The sequence below is a fragment of the Protopterus annectens genome, chromosome 10.part0 (assembly GCF_019279795.1).
Source record: "Protopterus annectens isolate FY-2018-M chromosome 10.part0, PAN1.0, whole genome shotgun sequence".
In the NCBI taxonomy this organism is placed as follows: Eukaryota; Metazoa; Chordata; order Ceratodontiformes; family Protopteridae; genus Protopterus; species Protopterus annectens.
Genome location: NC_056744.1, coordinates 139,402,005 through 139,425,304, shown reverse-complemented (window position 1 = coordinate 139,425,304; position 23,300 = coordinate 139,402,005). Strand labels below are relative to the sequence as shown.

Here is a 23,300-nt window from a genome sequence, read left to right as displayed (position 1 = left end):
GCTGTACACAGCAGACTCATGGGTTGGTGAATGCTACAGACTATGTGGTTAATCTTTCTAGTTATAACTTTACTGATGTAGAAATGTCCGTGTTAAACAAGGGACTTAAATTTGTGCCTACAGTGGTTACTCGCTTACATGATATCAAAAGTGACATGTTTGTTTTTGCTAGAAAATTGCACTTAAAATATTTTTTTAGCAAGAATGTTTTTCCTGCTTTAGAAACAGAAATGAATAGTCTAGATAGTTCTGTAGATAGTTTTTACTCATGTGTTTCAGAAAATGATGTTAATAATGCATATTGTATGCTTGATACTTCCAATGTTCCTTCATACAGTACGTTTATGCCTGAAACTCTCAATAATGATGTATGCCATTTTGTTAACTTGGTAAATCATTTTTCTGAGTTAGAATTTAAGCAATGTATGATTAATAAGTCTAATATAGTGTACAACTTGTCTCTTCAAGAATGGAAAGCATTGTTAACTTTAAGTAAGAAACATGATTTTGTCTTTAAACCCTCTGACAAAGGTAACAAATTGGTTGTGATGAGCTTTAAGGATTATATGGAAATGTGTATGCAACATCTTGATGACAGTAATACATATAGAGTTGTGGAAATTGATTATTTCTTTTCAGCTATTTGTGAGTATAGGGAGTTAATCAACAAAGGATTAAGACTTGGTTATTTTTGCCAGGCAGATGTTAAAAAGAAGTTTCAGACTACAGGCTGTAAAATGGCTCTTTTTTACTGCTTACCCAAAATTCATAAGAATCTACGTAAACCCCCTGGGAGACCTATTGTCTCCGGGTCTAAGTATTTTCTTCATAATTTAGGTGTGTTTTTGCATCATTTCTTGTATCCCTAAGTTATCAGGCTGCCTTCCTATATAAGTGATGTCTTTGATTTTTTGATAAAAATAAAAGATGTCAAAGTGAATAGGAATTTGATGTGGGTCAGCATTGATGTAAAAAGTTTGTACACAAGCATTGGACATGAGTATGGACTGGAAGCCCTTAGGTTTTTTCTTGGGAATTCTCCTACATCTGAATATGTTATGGAAATGGTTTATTTTTGTTTGACACATAATTTTTTTGAGTTCAATAATATTATATATCATCAGTTACAGGGTACGGCAATGGGGGCTTCATTTGCCCCCATGTATGCCAATCTTTTTATGGGTTTTTTTGAATCTAATATCATTTATAGACATAGATTTTTTCAGGAACATGTTATTCATTATTTTAGATATGTTGATGATTTAATATTTTTGGTAAATTGTGACAAAGATAGAGTTATTGAATTTTTTAATGAGATTAATGTTAACAAATTTCATATTAAATTTGATGGCCTAAATATGGGTCACACTATTCCTTTTTTAGATATAATATTGGATATTTCAGATGGTGAGAATATTAATACTCGTCCAAATAAGAAATTTGAAGGAACCTGCCAGTATTTACATGCAAGTAGTGGCCATCCTTTACATGTTATTGAGGCTCTACCTTTTGGTGAAATGCTACGCATTTCCAAGTTATGTAACAGATCTGATGTATTTCATGAAGAAATGTGCCTTTTGGTGCAATCTTTCTCCACTAGAGGCTATAATTCAAATATTTTGGATAACAGCTTCAGAAGATTATGTACAGGTGTTAAACCTAGACATATGAAATCTATTTTACCAAGGGAGTGCAATATACAGTATGATAATTCAGGTTCTACTAAAGAAAATATTTATTTTGTTACTACTTATGGTAGTTTTACAAAACAGTTCCTTGATATTGTCAGCAAATACTGGTGTTATTTTTGTTCACTCAGAAGTGTTCAACAATGGCTTGATGTAAATATGAAGTTTTCTTACCGCAAAGGTAAAAGTATAAAAGATTTTCTTGTAAGATCTAAAATTAAGAGGCCTATATCACAATTATATATGGAACCTGTTAAAATTGGAACCTTTCCTTGTGGGAAGTGCAAGGCTTGTAAACATATTGTATCTAACTTTAATTTTATTAATAATGTTAAATTTGATAGTTGGGGTACATTTAATTGTAATACTGAAAGTGTCATTTATGCTCTTAAATGCCCATGTAATAAATTTTACATTGGGGAAACAAAGAGGCCTTTTAAAATAAGGCTGTTAGAGCATTTAAGAGACATTAAAAATGCTAAAGAAGATAGCCCAGTTGCAGCACACTTTTTAGATGCACATAATAAGTGTAATGAGGGCTTAAAAGCTACAATTTTAGAACAAGTTTGTGTTCCCATGTATAATGACATTGATATTAAAAGTAAATTAGTGCAGAAAGAAACTGTATATATTTTAAAATTTCAAACCATGGCTCCTTTTGGGCTGAATGAAGAGCTTAATTGGAGAACATTAGTTGTTTGAATTATTGTACTAATTGATTAATTATATAATTATTTTATTTGTGAAGTATATAAACTGTTGCTGTTTGTATGTGATTTATTCTCCTTGAAGGCTTTTAGCCGAGACGTCAGAGAGACAGATTTGTGCTTTTAATAAATCTTGGTGGAACTTGTTCCTGTTGTTTGCTACTTGTACTTGGTTCCTGTTGTTCCTGCTTTATGATTTTTCCTACCCAAAAACCTTAGATGGCTGCATTCAGATAATTGACGTTTCTGATAATTGACGTTGGAATAATCAACTCTACTGTAGTAGGTGGCTGTCAGTAAACATGAAATAGTTGACTGCTACCTGGTTACTGTTTCACCTACAGAATTCCACTCTTTGCTATTCTCAAACATCCTCAAGTTTCCCACCTCTTCTTGTCAATGATTCATGTCTATATTATACTAGTAATGTCCACCCTCCCCTCTTTCATTTCTGCCCACATGTCCCCCATCTTCCTACATATATTCCTTACATAGTAAGGTAATAGAGCCTAGCCATGGTCCAAGCCACACCTGTTTGTTCCTCTGCGATTTCCCAAGTTCATCTTCCCTTCCTTCTACTGACAAATACCTACATAATTCTACATCCATAACAACCCAATCTCCACTTATAAGTTACAATCACTGACATGTATCTTTCTGAGCACTGCAGCCCCTTCAAGGCTTATACACAGTTTGTCCTTAGAATGCAGCCTGTCCTTAGGATACAGCTGGTTTCTCAGGCAAATCTACTCCCATTTTCCTACAAGTTCCAAGACCTTCTTCCTCAACAGTCCACATTTTCCTTGGCTTCAGTAGACAGTCTAAAATGGGCTTCACTAATTGAAAAAAAGTTTCACTACTGTGAATGGCTGCATGAGCAATGTATTCTGCCTCAAGTTACTCTGACAAATAAGTATATATGTATATGCTTTGATTCAGGGGTTGCTCCTGCCAACTACTATCAAGTTCTACATTTACATTTTAGCAAATGCTTAACTGCTTGTTCTGTGAGATAGAACTTAGCATGCCACAGCACTGTAAACAAGGAGTTCCCCCACCAAAAGGTGTCTACAGTCTCATGTATTTAAAAATTAATGCATCTCCGCTTGCCTGACAGAGCTGATGCAGATACACACACACACACAAAAAAATCAGATGACAATTTAGCAACTTTTCTCTTACTGGGAGCCTTTCTAAGCTTTGACCATTATGCAGCGTTCGGTACTTCAAATAAGATAAGTTATGTGTGGGTGGAACAGATTCAGTAGCACAGACAGAATCTGACTCCAGGTGCAAACAGTTTGACCAATCCAATTAGCCCATTCCCTGCTGATGATTTTTTTTCACTCAATAGACTTTAGTCCCTTCCATTCACTTTGACTACCTTGTCTCTGACCTACAAATTCTAGGTCTGCATTGTCATTTCTGCATATCTCTTCATTCTGTTTGGCAGACCCATTATACTCCACCCCTTTGTTTTAGAAAAAAATAAATAAATGTAACCATACTACACCTTAGCACATGACACTTCACACATTTCCTTCCCTCATCATGGGCACCCAAAATTATATTACAGGAGTTTGAATTGACCGACCCCATTAAATCTTCATTTTTTTTGCCTCTTACCCACATTCTGCTGCTTTGCTTCAATTATTCTTACCTCTGATATTATCCCCACTAACTTATTTCCACAAAAAAATGAGGATATGTTTTATATCAAGAGGTATATAACTCCTGCAGAGATTAAAATTCCTGAGTAGGGTTGTAAAACGGTTCACAAACCTACAAGAATGCTACAAATCTCACTCAGACACAAGACTTAAGAACTACATGCTAGCATTATTCCCATAAACTATGCATCTTTTTGACCATAAGTCTACACAGTCCGAAAGCACTGGCAAACTGAAAAATGTAAAAACCCTTTCAGAAATACTTTTCTGAATAAGTTCTGTGATTTGGTGCCTTTGTCTTTACTTGGTTTCAGTGCTTGATATACAGTTAGTGTACTTACTGCTAATGTATTTTATAAAAATAACAAAACAAAAGCACACACATAATTTCCTGTACAGTTATATAAGCTACATTTGCTAACAACAGAGCATCTGCTTACAACCCCAGCAAAAATTATCACATTCATTTTCAAAACATGCAGCACTGGAAAATATTTTCCTTCTTCTTCTCTTTTGCTTTATAACAGTGCATATTCTTTCACTCACTTTTAACCCCCCCCCCCCCAAATTTGCTAAAGAAAGCTGTTTTTAATAAACAAGAGTTCAAACAGTAGGATTCCAGTGCCAGCAACCACGCCTCTGAATTCTAAACTTTACATGAGAACTCTCTTCTCTTTGAACTTTTTTTTTTCTGGCTAAGGATTCCAGTGTTTATGCATTTTTTGAAGTTGGCTGGTGGAACTGTGAGGGTTTTACATTTTTTAAGCAACCTCCTGCTTTCAGAAACCATTAATGCCTACTCACAAACATCAAGGCTTTGCTTTGAAGCGTCTTCTGGCAACAAGCCTCTATACTCTTTGGTTACTGTGCAAATAATTAAATGGATCCTGAAAAATTCTTTTACCTGGCAATTAAATGCTTCTCACTGAACAGTTCCTAGGGTTTTCTAAACCTCTGGCAAAATAGCCTTAACAGGCACAATGCTCTACAAAAGATAGCTTATTTTTCAGAGGTTTTTGCACCTCACTCTTAATGAATGTATGTTCTGCATGATGATATTAATGGGGTTATTAGCTGAACTACAGGACCCAAGAGATAAATAAGATTGTAACAATATGTACAGAAAACCTCCCTAAGTAGCATTGTGCAAGCCTTCCAGTTAATGTGGTCCCCTTTGTAACACAACTCTATTACATGCCAACACACCTAATAACAGTTTTAACAAAAAGCAATAACAAGTAATAAATATAGCTCTGGTATGTGAAATAATTTACAATACCGTCAAGGTTTCCCAAAACGCTGTCAACAGTTTTTATGTTTATTTTGCTAACCTCTTAAACATGACTTTCGCTGGATTTTTTCGCAGCACTTGCTCAACATGATGCTGGGACATGTAATTTGGCTGCTTTTGGATAAAAAAAATTGCCTGAAATATCCAAGTGCATTGAAATATTGCAGTTTAAATAAAACTAAATGAAAATTAGCAACCATACTCTGTTTTCATATTTACGCTTAATAACTGCATCAGGAAAAAAAGGATGAGAAATTTTGCTGATGTAGCCACGCTAGAAATAAAAGAGTGAATAAAATGAACAATTGCAGCTACGCAGCCAACTAGCAGGCACAGTGGTTCAACGTTTGACTGTTACTGCTATCTACATTCAAGAATGGACCTTTGTGAGGGTCATAGCTGAGTTGTCTGCTATTACTGCTGCAGTGTCAGTGGTCAACAGAAAGGGTGTTAAATCTGGACTAATCGTGAGCAAAGCTGACAGTCACTACACGAGCATGTAAGTAGCAAATCAAGCCCCTCCCATGCCCACCTCGCAAAAATGAGCTAAAAATGATTCTAATGTAAAGGCCTCATAATAAGTGAAATGCTCCTGTAATAGTGGGATGAAGCAGGAGTAAAAAAATGTATGAAAACTTTTGCTTGAATGGCAGTGTAAACTAAAGCACAGAATGTGACTACCAAGGGGGAAAACAGGCATAAAATGACAACTTCATTCGATCATGACTTTTTTTTTGTTACATTTTCCTTTCACACAGGGCAGCATTTCTGTACAAATACCTACAAAAATCTGTAATGGTCATTCCCTAACCAGCACAAATGAAGACAGAAACTGTTTCAATATAAAGCTGTCCAGTCTGGTACAATGATTATGGTAGTAATGCATACCCCATTACTGCTCTGTCTCTGAAATTAAATTGAGAGAGAATCCCCAAGCAGTTTTGCCACACTGTAGTGGCTCGCTATCTACAGGGTACACACACATTCCACACAATTAGGTGACATACAGTAACATAAACAAAATATCACAGAGTGTTGCATTATCTGTTTTGTTAAATATCGAAGGCATTGACAAGCATTCATACTTAACTACACTACTATGTTATTTGAATGTGCAACTATAACCTTAAACAGCCAAAGCGGTGAGTGGTGTGTGTGTGTGTGTGTGTGTGTGTGTGTGTATGTATGTGTGTGTGTGTGTGTGTGTGTGTGTGTGTGTGTGTGTGTGTGTGTGTGTGTGTGTGTGTGTGTGTGTGTTTCTGTCTGTTTATCCATGTCTCTGTGTGCTGTGGCAGTGGAATGCACTAACAGAATCACCAGTATATTCTGAATAGTTTTATCATTTGACTCATTTTTGCAGTTTCACTTAAAATAACCATAATCACCATCTCCCTTCTTCCTATTTTTCTACATGGAGCTGAGGCCTTATGTCTACTGTTGCCACCTCTCTCAATAATATAATATAATATAATATAATGCTCAGCTTAATATTCTCCTAGCAATGAGGATTTGATGTCCACAGCAAAGTCACTTTACTACAATCCTAGTCATGAAATAAATAAATAAATAAATAAATAAATAAACTAACAAACAAATAAATAAAATATTAAAATAAAAAAAAAACAGTTCTGATTTAGTTAATCCGGCATTTTAATAAAGAATAAGTAAATAATAAAACCCAGATATGTTAGAAGCATGGATGACGTTACATATATCTATAATGCTCCACACCATTCGAAGGATTACCTGTAATGCCTTCTCATATGGAAGCATAAATCAGTTTTAACCAACAAAAGGAAAACAAGTCTCTGCTAGGAATAAAAGCATACTAGTTTCTGCTGTGAAAAAAGCCTCCTGACAGCACAATACTGCTTTAAAGTATGATACGAGTAACAGCTGTTGAAGATTTGTGACAGTTCTCTGTAACTGTTCATACCCCTTCCTAACCCCGTCTTACTCCACACTCAAATAAATAAATACATGGGACACTCCAGCGTCAATTCAAGGAGTCCCTCCTGCTCTTTCAGCTCTCAGTTCCAAAAAATGTTTCATTAGACAGTCACAATCAAAGAATGGAAAAAGATAAGAAAATTAATTTGAAAAATATAAAATTTTAATAAAGGCTACATCTCTTAATAATTACAATAATTATAGTACCAAGTATTCTTTAAATGAAACTCTTTATAATGCATAATTTACAGTTTAGTTGAACAAAATGCCATGAAAACATTTTAAGATTGCAAGGATTTTTTTTAAATGGCATAGAAATATAGTTATACACATCCCTTAAATAAATAAAGGGAAAATAAAGCCCTGAACATAGGGCAATGCATGGTATATTTATTACCATGAAGGCACAGGTACTGTACTGATAAAAGTTACACTACAGAGAGTGTATAAATTTCTTCACCATAATATTTTAAACAATATATACACAACATGTATTTTACACGGTAGTTACAATGGCCAGCAAATGCAAACAAAATTGTGTCCATACAAACACCAGACCTGGTAAAAAAAACACCTCTGTGATGCAGCAAAACTCAATGAAGTAAAAAGGCCACATCTCTAATGCCTTTGAGACTTTCTAGGACTACACTAAGTCAGTGATGGCATAAAGATGCTCTTGAGCTTAGAAATGGGGACTCTGTGAAAGTTACCAGCCATTCCACCCAATCAGGACTCAGTACCCTTATCACCGTTTCTCCTAGCAGTAGATAACAAGATATCCATATCTGCACAGAAATGTTTTTCTCTGTTCTGGTGGTGACATAAAATGGTGTCGACAACGTATCAGATGTTAACAGGTGGCATTGCACCCCTGAAAGAATGGTAGCTCTTTACTTTTAGCATTGCACCTGCTGATAACAGTGCTAGATTGTAGTGGGTGGTACTGTGCTCTTTGAACACTGCACACTTCAGCACCAGATACCACTGTGCACCTCAACACCAAAATATGCACAGTGACCAAGTATGGTTTTGCTGTTGCATGAACTGCATTGTTTGCACTGGTTTTGTTTTGCGTCACAACTGGCCAAACAAAGAGGCACGAGATGTGATGTGGTACTATCTAAAAAAAATTAAGGTGGACATAGCTTCAGGCCACTGCAATTTTACAATGAGTAGCCCAATTTACCCTTAAGATCTTTTAGGAGTATTTACATGTAAGAGCAGCATATATTAAGACATACTGTACTGACTCCTGTTGTACAAAATATGCAATAGAAGCTTATTCTGAAAAGCTTACTTTTCATTCATTGCATAAAATGCCTAGCGCAACAGGAATTTATTTCAGGATAGAAAAATAAATGCACTAGTGTAGTTAAATTTTCTTAAATTCTGAAAGTGGGAACTTCAAAACACTGTTTCCAGTCCCATCTTGTTAAAGCAGCACATTTGTAAACCAGACACTAGAAGAACAGAAAGAAAAAAAATCAATAAATACTAATAAGATTTAAAGTTTAAAGTTACAATTGTTCTATACAATGTTTTAGTTGACAATTTAGTATCCACACAGTCACATTATGCGTGAGTTTCTTTCATCAAAGGTCTTCATCTTCAAACAGTCAACAGTGCTCATGTTTTCATTTCAATAAATAGTTCGAGAACTCCTGGTTTTCACAAATCGGTAATGAATAATAAATGCCACTTTTTAATTTATTTTCATAAGGCTGGTCAAGTCACCCTTCACTGACCCTTTCTTTTCAAAATCTTCATTTCCTTTACTTCAACAGCTTTGTTCTGCTGCCTTGTTTCAGGGTAACTTTAGCTTAATGTCAGTAGCTTCAACAGTCAATCTATCCGTTCAACCTTTCCTAAAATTTTTCCTTCGTACATAGGCAGAACTGTATCATCATCCCAAATTTCTTCAAATACTGCACCACAGTCAAATTCGTTGCTAGCTTTCTTGAAATAATACCTAATAAGAAATGAAAGATAGATTTACAATCTCAGAAACACATGCACCTTTAGAAATCTAATGCTGATGTAGTTACATGCTAATTTTATGTCACAACAATGCAAAACAAGACTTGAATCAGTAGAAGACTATAACTGTTTTTGCAAAAGCATCTACTTGCCAAGTTCAAATGCAGCTATAATTTTGTTTTCACATGACTAGTCCCTTGTATGGTGCTAGCCACATAATTCTTACATGTAAGGTGGTGTTCACTGCTCACTTAAGGTATATAACCATAAATTATGTATCAACAATCATAGAATCAACAAGATTACTGGATGGTGCAAAGTGCAGAACACAAGGCCAGTGAGGATTCATGGGAAAACTAAGGGATACTGCAATGGTACTAATTACAAATCTATTTCATATTAGTAGTTAATACCAATTAGAGAGACAAAAGGAAGTTTAACACAGCTCCATTACACTGCTGATGAAAGTTAATGCCTTTCCGAATATGTCTTTTTCCTCTTTGCTCAAGCTATATTGCAACAGAGAAAACCAATGACATATGATAGAGAATTTGTTGCACAATTCCAGAAATACGTTTTTCAAGGAGATGCAAATTAAGGGCATTTTTGCCTTTCAAAAGCCAGTTTTGTTTCTGTTTCTCTGTGCAAAACAAGCTACAAGAGAAGTATGCAATGGTCTGCTTGAACTAAACCTATTAACTACCTTCATAAAAAAAAAGTTTAATAAAAAACATAACGGCTTCCACTTCACCAACTGCTTCTTTGTAGTTCTCCATTTACATAACTGTTTATCCGCATTCAGATCTCGGTATTCATGTGGTCTGGTTTATTTTAATTTGCCTTGCAATGTCTGACACTGAAAGGTTGGGCAGTTGATTCTGTACACACACTTTTTCCCTTTACTGACTGAGGAAATCAAACTTTGTACCATACTACACCCCACAGCCTTAACCTTTTCCAATTGCCAAAAAACAGGCTTTTAGATGTAGGCCACAACGTGAAGTTTTAGCAATGCTGAAAGAAGGAATGCTGCGTGGCCACCCTCAGCATTGTGCTGAACTAAAATACAAAAGGCTTCCATGCCTTAAACACTGTCACTGGGGGGGGGGGGAATGGAATGACATTATTTTTTTAATTTTGCTTTACTTTTTAAAAGCTAAAAAATGTTACTCAAAATACAGCTGTCAATAAGATGATCAAAAAGTAGAGTTCAGACTCTCATACGTCATCACTTTGCCAATGAACATGCCTTTCTACACAAAGGTTAGGAAGTGTGCAAATGTCACAGCTGACTTGGCAGGATTTTTAAAGCCATTTTTTAACTTCTACTTTTGTTGACTTGATTAGTTTGACTAGGCCTATGACAATATTAATCAGCAATTAGCATTCCCTGCTGTAATAAAGTTCTGAAGCATTAAGACAAAACAATATAAAGACCACAAAGACTCCATAATGCAGACATATATTCATTAACATGCACACTTTTATGCATGCATGCATACACACCTTATCATACTCAGCAGCTTGCGAGTTAACAAGAAAGAGGAATTTTAAAGCACATAATATTGTTTTAATAGTCAATAGTGACACAAGCCATACTGTTCTCCTTGAGTTAAGACAAACAAGTTCTGCAGGTCGATTACTTCCTCTGCAAGATTTTTATTCCAGTGCTACTTTCAGTTTACAAGACCTGCAAAAACATTTCCTATGGAAAAGTAAGTCAAGCTATTACTAAGCAAAAAGGGAGGGGACATGTGGGAAAAAAAAATGTAGTGGAGGGAGGGAGAAAACACAGACAACCATAATTTCTCACAAAGAGCTTCAAACAAATCATTCTGTTCCTACGTGCTTAGGAAATCTGTTTTCCAGTGAAACATGTTTTATGTGGCAAGCTGATCCCCCACCCTACCAAAAAACATCTGGCACCAATATAATCTGACAGTCATGGTTACTGTTCTTTGATGACTGCTTGCCAGACTACGATTACTGAAACACTACCTATTTTTTGCTATCAATATCATGATCATAAACTCAAAATCTTAAAAAGTCGAACATTTTGTACATACCCTCTACAGAGCTGGTGGAGAGTATTTCGAGTATAACAGGAAGTTTAAAGGTCCTTAGATGCCCATGTACTGCCTGATGCAATCAACAAAGAATTTGAGTGCACCATTTGTGTGCCTCTTAAAGGCAAGAACTTCAAAGATGTGCTTATTAAGACTGCCTTCAAAAGAAATCAATGCCAGATGTGACAGAAGCTGCCTAGCGAAGACTATCCCCATTCCTTACTACTCTGGACAATGTGCCCACCCCCCCCACCTTTGTGAAGGTCACCTGCAGTTTTGCTCAAAGTCCAGCCAAAAGTTAAAAGCACAGATCAAAATGAATCCCTATGGCACACATGGCTTTTTAATTAGACTCACCATGCAGCTTTCCAAGATAAAACACTGGGCATGTTTACAAATGCTTTTAATAACTCTCGTGTTAGCCTTTTGCCCATTTACTGTGTATAAGTAGTGCAGATAAGAACAAAACCCTCTTTCCTTCTATATAATTTTTTAACAAAAGAAGCATTCTAAAGCAAGGGAATAAAATAATCCACAAACAGGCCCAAACAAACTGCCTTTGGAAAGAACACTAAAGTTCAAATATCTTTCTAGAACATCAGAGTCTTTCTCATAATGTGAATGCACATGCTAACCTGAAGATCGTAACGATCAAAAGATAAGTGCCACCTATAATATACATAAAGAGACCAATAAAAATACAAATTCAAGACAATCACAATGGTGAATCCTACATATCCCTGTACTATGAGTACAAAAATGTTATTAACATCAACATGAACAAAAAGCCATCCCAGCTCCACATAAAGTGATATTTCAGATACATTCTGTACATTGCAAGACTTGCAACATTTTAAATAGGTAAACTGCATAGGACCACATCATTTTTCAAAGAAGATGATAGGGTAGAGTTTTTGACTGAGGAATAAATGCAATAATGTAATGTGTGACATAATGAATTCATGCATAACGGCAACCTAAAGGGAGAGACTGGGATATTAATATTAAATTTCAGATGTACATTACTCATACAAAAGTTACTCCAAGGTAGAGACTAGGCACAGATGTAAGGACCGTCTCACACACACATTTAAATACACACTTGGAAACTGTAATAATTTTCTGGGCTGAGAGGAATAACTTGGCACAGGTTATGCAAATGTTGAACTAAGGAGAATTACTAGATTCAAACATTTGAGTATTCAAAAAGTACAGTTGTGTACACTTACCATAAATGTAGATGTCCGAGTGTATTCACTGTTGCAGTCATCACACTTGGGTTATCTACCTGCAGGTAGCCCTCAGTCGGCCTGAATACCAGAGACTTAGTATTTCTGCGTCAGTTGCTGTCACTTCAGTACTGACGTCAGGTCGTCAGGGGTATAAAAACAGGCAGCCGACACCATTACATCAGTTTTTCTTGCCCCAAATGTCAGGAGCCCTACAAATAGGGAGCAAAGTTATGGTGGGAAAAACACCACCAGTAAAAAGTAAATACCAATAACCCAGTAAGGGGTGAGTAATAGACATAAAGAGGATATATATATATATATATATATATATATATATATATATACACACACACACACACACACACACACACACATATATATATATATATATATATATATATATATATATATATATATATATATATATACATATACATAGAGAGAGAGACAAGGGGGCTGGAGGGTGGGAAACCAGGACTGCAACAGTGAATGCATTTGAACATCTACATTTATGTTAAGTGTACACAACTGAACTATGTTCTTCATGTTTCACTGTTGCAGTCATCACACGTGGGTTGATTCCCAAGGCTGAAAAAAGGGTGGAGGCAGTCAAGAAGAGTTGGGGCTGGCCAGTATGACCTGCAGGACTGCTGTTGCAAAACCCGCCCTGGATTTAGAAAAGATAGGTAGGTGGTAATGCTTGGTGAAGGTGTGCACAGAACTCCAGGTAGCAGCTTCAAGAATGTCCCTGGTAGGGACTCCCCTGAGGAATGTTGTAGAGGTAGATGTTGCCCTAGTGGAATGTGTTCTGACCCCCTGAGCGGTTGGTTTCCCATGGTGTTTGCAGCAGAAATGGATACAGTGTGCTATCCATTTGGAAATTGTTTGTTTTGAAATGGCCTTGCCCTCTGCCCCGGTGCAAAACTGACTAATAACTGTTCAGATTTCCTGAAAGCTTTTTTCCTATCCAGGTAGAATCTGAGCTGCCTGTGCACGTCCAAGGAGTGCAGGATCCTTTCCCCTTTATTTTGAGGATTAGGGAAGAAGGTTGGCAAATGGATAGATTGGTTGAGAGCCACACTGGACACCACTTTTGGCATAAAGGAAGGGTTAGTCCTGAGGGAGACCCTGTCAGCATGAAAAATAATGAAGGGTTCCACAGCCATAAGTGCTTGTAGCTCAGACACTCTTCTAGCTGAAGTGATGCCCAGAAGCAAGGCTGTTTTCAAAGGGAGTAATTTTAACTATGCTGATGCTGCAGGCTCAAGGGGGGGGGGGTAGCGTGAGCTTTTCCAGTACAAAGTTAAGGTCCCAAGCAGGGGTGGGTGCTCTCCTTGGTGGCCTTAGGTTGTTTGCCCCTCTCAGGAACTGCTTGATGAGAGGGAGAGAGAAGAGAGGTGGCTCAGTGTTGTAATGAGCCAAGATGGCAGAGGCATGGATCTTAATGGAGGAGAAGGATGGGTCTCTGTGGAGTAGATCTGCTAGGTAATCCAGGATTAGAGGTAAGGAGGGCAGTGCTGTGTCCTCTCCTTTAGATTGAATCCAGGAACAATACCTTTTCCACTTATCAGAATAGGATTTCCTTGTATTGGGTCTTCTGGCTTCAAGAATGACATCCAGCACCTACTTGCTTAGGCTGGTCACTGAGGGAGAATTCAAGGAATAAGCCAGGCTGCAAGATTCAGGGTTTGCAGTTGCGGATACAGGATCTGTCCCTCCTGCTGGGTGAGGAGGGTTGGGATCTTGTGTAGGTGCCAGAGTGGCACCAGTGACAGGCAGCACAGCAGAGGGTACCAGTGCTGGTGTGGCCAGACTGGGGCAATCAGGATTGCCCTTGGTTTGTCCCATCTTATCTTGAGTAATATTCTTGTGAGAAGAGGCAGAGAGGGAAATTCATAGATTGAGAGGTTTACCCACTGGAAGGATAGGGCATCCACTTTCCAGGCCCTGAGGTGCAGTGCCAATTTGCTGAGCTGGTGATTGTAGGGGGAGGCAAAAAGGTCCACCTCTGGCGTCCCCCATTTCAGGGTTAGAAGGTGGAAGGTGCTGGAGTCTAATTGCCACACGTGTGGGTCTAGTAGATTTCTGCTTAAGTTATCTGCCAGAGAGTTTTGTTTGCCTGTCAGGAATTGAGCTTGCAAATGAATCTGCATGTCCAAGGCTGTGTTCCACAGGGCCTTGGCTAACCTACAGAGTGGGTAAGAGTGGGTTCCCCCCACTGCTTGTTGATGCACCACATAACTGTGGTGCCTGTTTTAATTAGCAGGGGTCCTGGTGAGAGTAGGGATATGAAAGCTGTCAGAGCGTGGTGAACAACTAGCATCTCTTTTTGGTTGATGAATTTGACTTGGGCTCCAGTGGCCCTGAATGCACTTGTTATCCAGATGTGCCCCCCAGACATAGTCTGATGCGTATGTGGTTAGAGTCTGGGCAGCGAGGGGTTGAGTAAAGGGAAGTCCCTTGTTGTGGTTGCATGCTGCTGCCCAATAAAGAAACTCTGTCCTTAGACAAGGTATGACAGGTATGATGGTTTCCAGATCCTGAGAATGTTGGCACCAAAGACTTTTTAAGTACCAGTGAAGTTTCCTCATATGCAGTCTGGCATATGGAATTAGTAGAATGCAAGAGGCCATGAACCCTAGGGCCTGCACAATTTTCCTTGCAGATAGCTGGGTTCTGGTGGCCATTAGAGTGAAGTAGCCTGTCAGATAGGCTTGTTTGTCTGGAGTAAGGAATGCCATTTGGGATGCTGTGTCTAAGCTTGCTCCCAGGAAAACAATCTTTTGACTGGGGTTAGTTTTGATTTCTTTTTGTTGATAGTGTACCTCAAGGAGGTTAGAAGGTTTGTTACAAATGTCAGGTGCTGCAACAGCTTTTCCTGACTGTCTGCCTGAATCATGCAATCATCCAAGTACGAGTAAATTTGAATCTTTCTCTGTCTGCAATAGACAATGGCTGGAGCCAGGCATTTTGTGAAGACTCTGGGAGTAGTGGATAAGCCAAAGGGAAGTGCAGAGAACTGATAATGCATAGATCCTGCCCTGAAATGTAGGAATTTTCTGCATGAGTCCCTGATAAGGATATGCAGATAGGCTTCTTTTAGGTATAGGGTGGCTAATCAGGCATCTTTGGACAGCATAGGAAAAAGCTGCTGAAAGGTAAGCATTTTAAATTTTGGTACCACCAGGAAGGTGTTTAGAATGGAAAGATCTAGGATTGGGCACCAAGTGCCCTCTTTTCTGGGTACCAGAAAAGTCTGGAATAAAACCCTTGACCTATTTGTTTTGCAGGATGAATTGCCCTTATGGAGAGCAGGGATTGAACTTTGTGCCTCTGCCCACTGGTTTGGAGGAAGGTCTGGGAACCCTTCTGGGATTGGCAGTGAGTGGAAGTAAAATTTTTACCCCTGGGATACAATGTTGAGGACCCATCGGTCTTTGGTGATGGAGGTTCAGTTTTTTACATGATGGGCAAGTTTTCCTCCTAGGGGTACGAGCAATTGGGCAGAGGTGAGGAGTGGAGTTGAGAAGTCATTGTGAATTCTTTCCATAAGGGGGTGGCTTAGAACTCCCTGTTTTAGAAGTGGAGGAATTATATTGCTTAGATCTCTGCATACCCTGAGATGTAATCTGGGGGAGGGTCTGTTTCCCCTGGGTCTAGTTTGAGATGGCCTTGAGGGGGCTGGAAAGGCCCAATGTTTCGAGGAGCAATGCCTACTGAATCTTGGAGGCTGCACTTGCAAAAAATCTTTGACTGTCTGCATAGACTTAGCTTTTTCTTCCATCTTATTTAGAACCTCTTCTGCTTTGGTGCCAAACAGATTGTCCTTGTTTAAAGGAGCGTCTAGTAATTTTGATTTGACATGGTCTGGCAAGGTCTGTTAGTTAAGCCAAGCATGGCTTCTCAGTACAGAACCAGTGACTGCTGCCCTGCAAGAAGCTTCTAGGGCATCAAAGCCACATTGCAAGGTATGCTTGATGACTTGGCTTGCAGAATGCATAAGCCCTTGTAATTCTTTATTTTCTGCACAGTCTGTAAAGGTAGATAATTTTTGCTTAATAAGTTCCATAATATGCTGCTGGTATTTCAGCATGTGAAACTGGCCACTCAATGCCCTAATGGCGAGAGTTGCAGAGGTGTATACTTTTTTACCCCATCTGTCTAAAGCTCGGGAATCCCTGTTTGAAGGGGTGGGATTCTTAGCTGTAGTTGCTATTATACTTTAGGCCCCTGGGAAATGACCTCTGTGTCAGCAGTAGGATTTTTGAAAAGAAATTTGTGAGAGTCAGGGACTCTGCAGTACTGGTTTCCCTGGAGCAGGGGGTAAAATATCAGGAGTTAGACTGGATTCCATAAAGACATCATCCACAACATCCAAAACAGGATGGATAGCTAAGGGTCTATGTTGAAATAAATCTAAAAATTCTCTGAATCTCTTTCTGGACTGAGGATAATCCTGGCATTCCTAGTGGAAATGCTCTCTTAAAGTATAAAGGGTTTCACCAAAAGGAAAATTCTCTGGAGGGGAAGCAGAGTGAATGGATTCCTCTGCATTTGAATCCTCAAAAGCAGATAAAGGCATGTCTTTATAATCAGAAACCTCAGAGTCGTTGGACTCTTGGTCAATTAAAGCTGCTGGGGACAGGTCTCTTTTTCTCTTAGCAGGGGAAGGCTGGCTTCCCCTAATCAGCATTATCAGGTCTTCTGCCATTTTAAGCATTTGATTTTCTAGCAAGGAAGCAGGTGCTTGAGTTTGGGTCGCCATTTTTTTAGGTGTAGCTTGTACTCTTGGTCTTAGAAACTCAGTAGTTTTAGACAGAACTGAATACGCAAAAGAAGGCGTCAGTTTGTGTTGAATATCTGTAATGCGAAGAACTTCCTCGGAAGCCGGTGCCTGCACAGCAGCTCTGGACCCATCCAAGGTAGAGACATCCACAGGTTCCGCAAGGTAGAGGCATCCGCAGGTTCCATAGTCAAAGAAGAGTCTCGCGGCATACTGGACTCTGAATGGTTCTCAGTAACAGCCTGCGAATCCATAGAAGCGGGCATCAGGGGCTGCGAAAGCACCTCACTGAGTACCGTCGAACTGTTGACTAGCTTAAAGGAAGCATCATCGGCAGTTTTGGACCTGTGCATTCTGTCTCTGTCTTCATCCTTATGATTTTTCAGAAGATCGCTAGTCGGATGGCTTACCGAAGCCATTTCAGAATACGGAGATCGAGAGCAAAAGTATTTAGCAACAATAAGGGTCAGATGATGAATAATTCGGGTGTTGAGCAAGGCACAAAACCGACAGCGAGGTATGTCGTGGTCTGAGCCTAAACAGGTGATGTGGTAAGAATGGAAATCTCGGTGTGGTACTTGCTTTCCAGAGGCAAGACAACTGTTAACTTTTTCTGACATCGGTTAGAGCAAGAAAAAAGGATCCCTAATGGGGTACTTAGCTTTAGAAGACTTCAGGATGATTCAATTCGGAAATGAAAACTCAGGTAGTGGCTGGCCAGCACTTGTGCGAACTTCTGCTTTGGGCTCCTCGGCAAGAAAGACTGGTGTAATGGCTTCAGCTGCCTGTTTTTATACCCCTGATAACCTGACGTCAGTATTGAAGCGACAGCAACCGACACAGAAATACTAAGTCTCTGGTATTCAGGCCGACTGAGGGCTACCTGCAGGCAGATAACCCGTGTGTGATGATTGCAACAGTGAAACACAAAAAACATCTGTGTTGCTAAGCTTGAACCACTATAGTGAACCCAGTTCACGAGGGTGATGCAATGTGTACATGAATTGGTCCACTATATCAGAGGTTCAAGTACTGTGAAGGACCTATCAGAGTTTGAGTCAGTGAATTACTGGGGAATAACATCCACAGTTTGTCTTAACATCTAACTCGAGGTACACTTACTCACAGGTTACAGAAAGTACAGTTGTGTACACTTACCATAAATGTAGATGTTTGAGTGTATTCACTGTTGCAGTCATCACATTTGGGTTATCTGATTGCAGTAGCCCTCAGTCGGCCTGATTATCAAAGACTTGGGTCCTGCGTCAGTTGCTGTCTCACCTTCCATGACATCAGGTAGTTGGGGGTATAAAGCATGCAGCCGACTCCATTACATCAGTTTTTCTTGCCCCAGATGTCAGGTGCCCCCATAATGGGAAGCAATTATATATACAAGGTTACACCTCCAACAAAAAAGCAAATACACCCAAAAAGCTTTAAGCATAGTAAACAAAAATTGAGGTATAGCCAAAAGAAGTCAGGGGGCTTGAGGGAGGGTAACCAGGACTGCAATAGTGAATACACTCGAACAGCTACATTTATGGTAAGTGTACACAATTGTACTATGTTCTTCATGTTTCACTGTTGCAGTCATCACATTTGGGTAGATTCCCAAAGCTAAGGATAGGAGGAGGAAATTAGACAGCATTAGGACCAGCATAAGGCCCTGCAAGACTGCAGTGGCAAAGTCAGCTCTGGATTTAGAGAAAATTGGCAAATGGTAATGCTTGGTGAAGGTATATACAGAACTCCAGGTAGCAGCTTCTAGGATGCCCCTGGTAGGGACACCTCTGAGAAAGGCTGTAGAGGTAGATGCAGCCCTGGTTGAATGTGGTCTTATTCCCCTGTGGGGTAGGTTTTCCATGGTGCTTATAGAAGAAATGAATGCAATGGCTTATCTAAATGGTTTGCTTTGAAATGGCCCTCCCCTCTGCCCCTGCAGCAAATGCAACCAGCAGCTGTTCAGATTTCCTGAGAGGTTTAGTCCTGTCCAAGTAAAATCTAAGTTGTCTGTGCACATCTAAGGAGTGCAGTATTCATTCCCCTTTGTTCTGTGGATTAGAAAAGAAGGTTGGCAAATGAATGGACTGATACCACTTTAGGCATGAAGGAGGGATTGGTCCTGAGGGACACCCTGTCTGCATGAAAGATGATGAAAGGCTCCACTACCATAAGGGCCTTTAATTCAGACACCCTTCTTGCTGAAGTGATGGCTAAAAGGAAGGCTGTTTTCCAAGAAAGGAATTTCAACTCTGCATTTGCAGCTGGCTCAAAAGGGGGTAGAGTGAGTTTTTTCAATATAAAGTTAAGGTCCCAGGCTGGAGTAGAGGCTCTCCTGGGTGGTCTTAAATTTTTGGCCCCTCTGAGGAACTGCTTCAGCAGTGGATGAGAGAAGAGGGGTGGTTCTGTGTTGTAATGAGCTGAAATGGCTGAAGCATGAATTTTGATGGAGGAAAAGGAAAGGCCCTTGTGAAGCATCTCAGTTAAGTATTGAAGAATCTGAGGTAAAGTGGGCACTGCTGTGCCCATCCCTTGAGTTTGGTTCCAGGAACAGAACCTTTTCCAGTTTTCAGCATAAGATTTTCTAGTACTAGGCCTCCTTACCTCCAGAATGACATCCACTTGCTTACTGAGGGATGGTAACGGAGAGATCAGGTAATTAGCCAGGCTGTCAGGTTCAGGGTTTGAAGCTGAGGGTGCAGAATCTGGCCTTCCTGCTGGGGACAGCAGGGCAGGGTCCAGAGGCAGGTTCCATGGTGCCAGCAATGACGCACTGCGAAAAAGGGGGTACCAGTGTTGGTGTGGCCAGTCTGGTGCAATCAGTATCGTCTTTGGTTTGTCCTGTTTGATCTTTAGTAGCACCTTGGAGAGGAGAGGCAGAGGTGGAAAGGCATAAACTCAGGTAAAGGACAGAGCATCCACTTTCCAAACTTGTTTGTGGGGAGTCCTTGTGCAGAATTTGTCCAATTGGTAGTTCTGGGGGGAGGCAAACAGGTCTATCTCTGGGCTCCCCCATTTGTTTCTCAACATGTTGAATATCTCTGGTTCCAGTTTCCACTCGTGTGGGTCCATGAGATTTCTGCTTAGTTCGTCTGCCAGTGTATTTAGCTTTCCTGGCAGGAATTGAGCCTGTAGGTGCACTTGGTAGCTCAAGGCTGTGTTCCACAGAGCCATGGCTAGTCTGCAGAGAGGGTATGAGTGGGTTCCCCCTGCTTGTGTATGTACCATCTTTACCATTAATTGTCCTGGAAGAATGTGGTCCTTCAAGGCTGTCAGAGCATTCTGTACAGCTAACATTTCTTTTTGATTGATATGCAGGTGTATTTGACTTGGGTTCCATTTGCCCTGAATGCACTTCCCTGCCAAGTAAGCCCCCATGCATAGTCTGATGCGCCTGTTGTTAGGGTTTTGGTGGCAGGGGGTAGAGCGAATGGCAGTCCCTTGTTTTGGTGGCAGGCCTCTGCCCACCAAAGGAACTCTATCTGTAGGCAAGGTATGATAGGGATCATTGCTTCTAGATCCTGAGAATGTTGACACCATAGGCTTTCTAGATACTACTGTAGTTTCCTCATATGCAGTCTTGCATGTGGAATTAGGAGAATGCAGGAGGCCATGAACCCAAGGCTTGCAGTATTTTCCTTGCAGATAGCTGGGTCTTTGTGGCCAGTAGTTTGAAGTAGGTTGTCAAATGAACTTGTTTCTCTGGCATGAGGAAAGCCATCTGGGAAGTTGTGTTCAAGCTTGCTCCCAGGAATACAATTTTTTGGCAGGGTACAAGATGTGATTTCTTTTCAGGTTAATTCAATAGTATGTCCTGACTTTCTGCCTGAATTAGATAATCGTCCAGGTATGGGTATATTTGGATATTTCTTTGCCTGCAAAATGCAATGACTGGAGCTAGGCATTTTGTGAATACCCTGGGCGCAGCAGATAAGCCAAAGCGCAGTGCAGATAACTGACAGTGCATGTAGGCTGCTCTGAAGTGCAGGTGTCTTCTGCAAGATTCCCTGATTGGGATGTGCAGGTAGGCTTCCTTTAAATTCAATGTTGCCAACCAGGCATCCTTGCCTAGCATAGGAAGCAAATGGTGAATGGTGAACCTTCCAGATCTTTATCAGTTTCATCCCTCCTATCTTTCAGAGTTCCATCGGAATGCCATCTATTCCTGGAGACTTTCCTGCAGATTGGTTATGCATCCATTTTTATCTCATCACCTCCTGTCCTAACTGCTAGTTGTCGAGCCTCATTTACTTTTAGCATCTTGAATTTTGGGATCACCAAAAATGTGTTTAGGATAGAAAGATCCAGGATAGGAAGCCAGGAGTTGTCTTTTCTGGGCACCAGGAAAAGTCTTGAGTAGAAACCTTGCCCCCTTTTCTCTTCTGGGACCGTTTGAATAGCTATGATACTTAAGAGAGAATTTGCTTTTGAGCCTCTGCCCACTGGTTATGGGTAGATCTGGCCAACCATTTGGGGTTGGTAAGGTGTGGAAGTGGAATCTGTATCCTTGAGAAACTATATTTATAACCCATTTGTCCTGGTTAATGAGTTCCCAATTTTTTGCCTGCCCTAAAAGAGCAGTCAGTTGTGCAGGGCTTGGAAGTTTTAAAGTTAAGTCATTGAGACAGTTTACCATAGTGGGGAGTCTTACTACTCCCTGCTTTGGAAGTAGGTACCCCCCACTGCTTAGTCCTGTGAGTACCTTGGGACTGAAGCCTGGGTGTTCTGTTGGTTCTGGGTTTGGACTGAGAAGGCCTGGAAGAGGCAGGAAAGGACCAATTCTTAGAGGGCCAATGCCTACTAAATCTGGGAGGCTGTACTTGCAGGAAATCTTTAACAGTTTGCATAGATTTAGCTTTTTTCCTCCATCTTTTTAAGTACTTCTGCTTTGTTGCCAAACAGGCAGTCCTGGTTTAAGGGAGCATCCAGCAATTTAGCTTTAACATGATCTGGCAAAGATTGCTCCTTAAGCCAAGCATGCCTTCTAAGTACAGACCCAGTGACAGCAGCCCTGCAAGATGCCTCTAGTGAACCAAAACCACACTGCAAAGTATGTTTTCCAGCTTGTTCAGCTGAATGCAGTAAATCCTGTAAATCTTTATTTTCAGCACAGTCAGGAATCAACATCATTTTCTGTTTAAGCAATCCAATACTCTGCTGCTGATACTTTAACATATGAAAAGTACAGTTTTGTACCTACCATAAATGTAGATGTTCGAGGATCCACATTGCTGCAGTCCTAACTATTGGGTAGTCCGCTGTCCAGTCGGCCCGAATACCAGAGTATATGGCTGACGTCGGTCAGGCGTCAGGGTACTAATTCATATCCTCAGTCTTTTCTTGCCCCAGATGTCAGAAGACCCTAAAAAGACAAGGCCCAAAATACCTGCACCAAAAATATGTACAATATATACAAAAATATATATAAAAATATCAGCATATAACCTCACCTACACAACCACCCCTAAACACAGAGGGAAGGAGGGTAAATTGGACTGCAGCAATGTGGATCCTCGAACATCTACATTTATGGTAGGTACAAAACTGTACTATGTTCTTCGTTCCACATTGCTGCAGTCCTAATTATTGGTAGAATCCCAAAGCAGAGGTAAGGGAGGCTGGCAAATCATAAAGAAGCAGGAGCTGACAACATGCCTTGCAAAACAGCTGTGGCAAAACCAGCCCTAGACTTAGAGTAGATAGGAAGGTGATAATGCTTAGAAAGTATGCACTGAACTCCAAGTAGCTGCCTCCAAAATATCCTTAGTTGCCACCCCTTAGAAATGCTGTTGAAGTGGCAGTAGCCCTAGTGGAATGAGGCCTAATCCCAGCTGGAATCTCCTTGCCATGATGGGAATAACAAAATGCAATGCCAATCCACCTAGAAATAGTTTGTTTTGACACAGGCTTGCCCTGAACTCAAAGCAAAAGAAACA

At 40.0% G+C, this 23,300-nt stretch overlaps 1 protein-coding gene across 2 annotated transcripts in view; it reads right to left on the bottom strand.

The window, feature by feature from the left end:
• Positions 1-6,985: 6,985 nt before the first annotated feature.
• Positions 6,986-23,300, bottom strand: part of AXIN2 (axin 2) — a 94,107-nt gene continuing 77,792 nt past the window's right edge. For both annotated transcript variants that reach the window (XM_044085109.1, XM_044085110.1), the window contains exon 10: positions 6,986-9,275. In XM_044085109.1, coding sequence (XP_043941044.1) covers positions 9,149-9,275 — 127 coding nt within the window. In that variant the 3' untranslated portion in view covers positions 6,986-9,148. The remainder of the gene's footprint in view (positions 9,276-23,300) is intronic.